This window comes from Salmo salar, chromosome ssa10 (assembly GCF_905237065.1).
Source record: "Salmo salar chromosome ssa10, Ssal_v3.1, whole genome shotgun sequence".
NCBI classification, from domain to species: Eukaryota; Metazoa; Chordata; class Actinopteri; order Salmoniformes; family Salmonidae; genus Salmo; species Salmo salar.
Genome location: NC_059451.1, coordinates 21,680,013 through 21,686,012, shown reverse-complemented (window position 1 = coordinate 21,686,012; position 6,000 = coordinate 21,680,013). Strand labels below are relative to the sequence as shown.

Sequence of the window (6,000 nt, the reverse complement as noted above, 5' to 3'; positions counted from 1 at the left end):
GTTAACGAGTGCGTGGGCAGGTGTTCGGCAGGCAGGAGCAAAGGACACTGTGTGCAAGGTGCATACCCTGTGTGCTAACTAACTAGCAAGTTAGTTAGTTAGCTAGCACACGTGTTGCCTCAGCCTCCAACCTGCTGTGATAGCGGGAGGCGGGGTCGACAGTGTCCTTCACCTCCCCTGTCGGGGAGTTTTCCCACAGTCCTGTTAATGATGATGAGGGCAGGAGGGAGTGAAGGACACTGTCTACCGGTGTATCTAGCAAGGAGGACTCCGGATGCAGGGTCGAAGAAACTCAGATAATACATTTATTTCCCTTTTGACCCACATTCAAATGTGTCACAAGCATGCAGGAACCAATGGGGTACTTCAGAGGGGGACGTTCATGAAGGAACCAATGGGATGCTCGGGGGGGGCGTTCCTATAGATTCAGGAATACCCACATGCAGGAACGCCCCCAATGCGTGCTGCAGTTGCTCGCTATAAGCAAGTGTTGGAAAATGCAAAGAATTTGCACTCCGATGTTTCACTACCATACTGACATCTGTGGGTGTCGCTCGAGAGCGGTGAATATGGCTTTCGCTCGGTGGTTATCGCCCCTATCAACCCCATCTCTCCTGTACTATGTGTGTGCGAGTTTGTTGTGTTTCGGATAGAAAGTGAGCCTGGTTTCCAGCTGAGTGCTTGCGCGCTCTCTCTCTCTCTCTCTCTCTCTGTGTGTGTTGTCATTATTATCCAGTCTGCTCCCAGCTCAGAATGGCCAGATTCACTCAGACTGAAACAAGAAGGCAGCAACAACCACAGCAGCCCCATCCCGCTCACACCAGCCTGGTTTTCACTGGACCTGGGGCAACACCGAGCCAACAACCACTACTACTTATCCCTCACCAGCACCAGTACTCTCAGATCACATTTCCTAAACCCATGAACGGGTCAGAATCCATTTCCATTCATCCGGAGAGCGGCAACATGAAAGACCAAGATGCCATAAAGCTGTTTATCGGGCAGATACCGCGGAACCTGGAGGAAAAAGACCTGAAACCTCTGTTTGAACAGTTTGGGAAAATCCACGAACTGACTGTTCTGAAGGACCGATACACCGGCATGCACAAAGGTAACGTGTCCCCCCCCCCCACCCCTTCCCCCCTTCCCAAAAGCAAACGGCATATTGCGAGGCCTAATACAGCTGTATGATTAGAATATTTTGTACAATTGTCTGTCGCATGGGTGGCGTCTTTTGCATTACGCACCAAATGTTTTATGTATGTTTGACTAACTCAACGTTTAGCTCACTAAATGATTGTTCAGAATTGCAGTCAGAATGAATGCATCATATATGCATGATAAAATACAATTTAATAATCGTTACAAATACTCGTGGTCTCATGTTCCCAAATATTCTAACGTGGCAATGAATGGGCATGCACATAGGGAGATTTCATAGTTCTGTTGGTCTCACGCGGATTCATAGTCTATTGTTTTTACGCATACTTATCCAAATTATTTGAATGTTTTCAGATTTCTAACGATGTGGGCCTAATATTTCACAGAAATGTATTCAATTTAATTGGATTTTCATAACTCTCTCAGAACTGGGCCAGAGGCGCTTAAAAGGGATGCCTTTTTAAAGTATCCCCCAGCCTGTTCCATCTTTTACGATCCCAACACGACCAAATCAATTCGGTGCCAAAATGTTACAAAACATGGACGGAAGGACTGTCACAAGATGACAGACCTCTATACCACACGAGCAGTGGTGATGCTGCTAGTGTGAAGCTAAGTAGGGTTCGTGATAGTGGATGTAAATTCGCGCACCAACAAAAAGAGAATGTTAAGATTCGAGATTTTCCATTGCAGTCGGGGAAAGTCGTCGACGCCATTTAACTTTACAATGGTGGTGGTCTATTAGGCTGTGATAGTGAACGACGTTGCACTATTCATCATCGTCAGTGTTAGGGCATCATCTTCATGGAAACTGTAGCCACCAATAAACGAAAGCTTCTTGATGTTACGGTATTATTATATTCACATTTTGATCATTTATCCTAAGCTGTTTTCCATAAAAAAAATCTATTGGTCATTTTATATTAAAGGGTTCCGCATGACATGTCCAACGTGTAATTCATTCTTAGCCTACATCAATAGCCTACTTCCTACATCAATAGCCTACTTCCATGGATTTAGTGTAAAACCAAAATGCACACTTCCCCACTGCCAGCCAGACACCAAGATCCAAAACCACTCATTACAATGCTATATTTTAAATAGGCTAGCCTATTGTTGAGTCTACAATAAATCAATAACATAACAATTGTGATTCATTATCAAATAAGGCTAAAAGATGTAATTCCATCCAGGTAAATTCAAATTTGCACCATGGTAGTTGATAGTGATAGATGACATTTCGATCAATGGGAATCAGGCCCCGTAGCTGTCTATGGCCCTGACGGCCCAAACACTTTAAGCAGGAAAGGATATGGCAGAATTGCTTGATTTGTGACCAAATGACAGTCAGAGATATCCCTGTTTAGGAGACACATGTCTATGTGACGTTAATCAAAAAACAAGAGAGGTGAGAAGTGCGGGGGCTGCTTTAATCGACATCCACGTCTTCGGCACCCAGGGAACAGTGGGTTAACTGCCTTGCTCAGGGGCAGAATGACAGATTTTTTACCTTGTCAGATGGGTGTACAACAATCAACCCAAACCCATGTTTTACATTATCCACAGGTGAGATAAGGCTGGTGAAATTGTAATCACATTTGTAATTTCTTATGTCCTACAGTATCTGCTATAAGTGAAGAGCCACTCCTAGAATATGTCCCTTCCAATGTCTTTCTGTTAATGAGGTGAAATAATAGCCAGTAATCATTCAGGTCATGCTCTGCTTAATGTCTGTCTCACCTATGGTTGGTGATCAAAAGTCAGAGGTCAATAGTTTGAGAGGACCCTACGTCCGCACTTAAATATGGCCATCATTCCAATGTGAGTGGTGTGTGTGTGTGTGTGCTAGCGTCTCAATGTGTGTGTGTGTGTGTGTGTGTGTGTGTGTGCGCTTGTGCTTATAATAAAAGTATTTATCAACATCCCATATCTGGCATTAGTTGTGTGGAAACGTTATTGTACTGCATTGCATAATGACTGCGGTACTTGGTACTCGACAAATTGTTGTGTGATAATTGAAGTCGGCCCTGAATGGTGGCGTGCATATGGAAGATATGAGCACAATTTCTCAGTGTCAGAAAGATGATTCAATGATGAATCGACATAACTTGTAATGTCAACAGCTAGTCTGTAGTTTACAATGTACAGGTTCTTTCTCTTCAATTTAGATATTTTGTCAACATTTATATCTTACTTTTCTTCAGCTTTAGCTACTGTAAATTAAAACAAGTTTTTGAAAATGTTATATGTAAGAGCTTTCAATAACAAGTTGTTTTTGCTTTTATTCACAGTACTGTGGGTTTTTGCGTTTGGGCTGACATACCCTTGTTAATTTTATACCTTTGTTATTTTATTGTAAGGAAGTCTCATAGGCATTTTACCTTAAACTAACGCGTGACTAAATATTACTAAAGGTAAAACATTGCTTCCTAAATTAATAAATGTAAATGTATTGATTTTATTTTGGATTTTTTTAAAGTTAGATAACACCAAGCATTACTCTTGTTAGTGAACATATACTGCCTCAAACATGACAAGCACCATATCTGCTTTATGTGATAATTATATCAAGCTTAATTACCTATCAACAACTAATTTGATAGATTAGATGTTCTCCAAACATGAATAAATATGATTAGTACTCAGATTCAAGGAAACAATTTCAGATGTCAGTCCCAAAATATTAATATCAAAGTCAATTTCTATTCTTATTCATTAATATAAATAGCCAGGATTTAGTTGAATGAATGTATTTGAAATGTAATCCTGTCCACACAATTTCCAGTACGAAATCATCCCAGTACTATTCCTCTGCACTTCACTGGTTATTCTATTGTCAATGCTTTATAAACCTAAAAGGATTATGAATGTCATCTAGTAGTAGAATTATTCCTCAAAATTACAGACACACACACACACACACACACACACACACACACACACACACACTTTCCCGAGAAGCAAAATTGTGTTCTTTGAACCAAAAAGGTCCTTACATATACTGAGCAGTTGTTATTCTGTGTCATATTCAGTCATTTTGATTGTCATTATATACAGTCTATTGTGTTCTCCTCCCTTCTCTCCCTTTGACGGATTCTTCTGGTAATCCATCAGGGAAAACAAGGAATTAGTTTGTAAAGCATGATAATAATGTGTGGCCATAATAACTTGACTCGAGAGGATTAGCAAATGTACATTGTCTGAAGCTTCAGCCTCTTGGGTGATCAGCTGCTCGTCTCCCTAAACAGTGGCTGCCTTTGCCAATTAAAAATGCAGTCTAGTCTCCCTCTTCAAATGATTAATTCTGCCTGCACTGTCGATGGCCTGCCAATTATTGTCGTCCAATTGGTATTTCCTGATGTTGGATTTATCACTGAGTGAAAACTTCTCCCGTTGGTCTTAATTAGGCTCCAGTCACACAACAAGCTTTCAGGTTTATGTTTGTTGTTTTCCTCTGTGTGAAGGCTACCTGAAGGTTGCAATTGTATTTTTCTTAGTTTACATATGCTGACAGCTTTATGATTGGCAGACTCGCACATGAAAATCCCTCAAAGCCATTTTTGAATGTATTTTTCGGTGTGTTTTTCTGTGGCTAGCAAGAGAGTTATTGTTGCATAGGGGTGACAATTTTAGCAGGTTCACTTTTGAATACAGACACGGATTTCCGGGATGGTTGTAAAATTTCCTCGACCAGCAATTGAAGAATTGGTAATGAATAGCTGTGAAGACCGGTACACACATACACACACACTTGATGAGAGGAGGAGGATGGGTGATGGCAGGAGTGATTCAACACACTGGACAGGCAATACAAACACGGGTGCTCCCATCTGCCTTCCGTTGCAGCCGAGTATCAATATTAAGCTAGTGTTGGGGGATCATTGTGTTAATGTATTTATAAATGGACCAGAGATATTGCCGTAGACCCCAGCCAGGCAGAAGCACATTAAATCATAGGAATAATCTAATGAAATATTTATTCAAGTTGTATTTTTTCTACCCCTCTGTGATGGATGGGCTCCACAGTGGGGGTAGTAGCTCAGCAATAAGGGAGAGATGGAGAGTGGCAGATTCAAGCTGTACGGTACTGTAAGAGCACATAGACCCACCCAAATCAAATGGTATTAAAAAGAGACAAGACCAGTATCCCCAAGGACCTTATGTAACAGTACCAGAGTGTTGACTAAAGTAATCTAGTAATCTCCAGTTTCCAAACCTCTCATATTTGATTTCAAGGGATGCTCCTCCATATTGAAGCTGTTAATATGGAAAGAACTAAGGATCACGGCGCCGCACCGCGGTATGACAGGATCCCCTCTGGGAAAACAGATGGGAGCAAATTTACTTACATACCATAAACTGAGTTGTATGTACCATCCCAGCAAACCGGGAACATTCGCAGAACATTAGCTAAGATTCCCATTAAGTTCTTGTTAGATAAAACCTAACATTAGGATGATAATAGGGTTGGGCGGTATCTAGATGTTCATACTGTTTCTGTACCATACCAGGGTATACAATATTACTAGAGGTGCACACAAGGGGGCACTATAAAAAAATAATATATATAACCCTCATTCCAGGATTTCTTTATTTTTACTATTTTCTACATTGTAGAATAATAGTGAAGACATCAGCACTATGAAAAGAAAAAACATATGGAATCATGTCCTAACCAAAAAAGTGTTAAACAAATCAAAATATATTTTATATTTGAGATTCTTCAAAGTATCCACCCTTTGCCTTGATGACAGCTTTGCACCCTCTTGGCATTCTCTCAACCAGCTTCACCTGGAATGCTTTTCCAACAGTCTTGAAGGAGTTCCCACATATGTTGTC

At 40.9% G+C, this 6,000-nt stretch overlaps 1 protein-coding gene across 11 annotated transcripts in view; it reads left to right on the top strand.

Moving 5' to 3' along the window:
• The first annotated feature begins 633 nt into the window (after positions 1–633).
• LOC106613762 (CUGBP Elav-like family member 5) overlaps positions 634–6,000 on the top strand; it is a 237,124-nt gene continuing 231,757 nt past the window's right edge. For 5 of the 11 annotated variants that reach the window (XM_014216351.2, XM_045687481.1, XM_045687488.1 and 2 more), the window contains exon 1: positions 635–1,111. In XM_014216351.2, coding sequence (XP_014071826.1) covers positions 754–1,111 — 358 coding nt within the window. In that variant the 5' untranslated portion in view covers positions 635–753. Of the gene's footprint in view, positions 1,112–6,000 lie in introns of all 11 variants that reach the window. The other 6 variants (XM_014216350.2, XM_045687486.1, XM_045687487.1 and 3 more) reach the window with 2 other exon arrangements.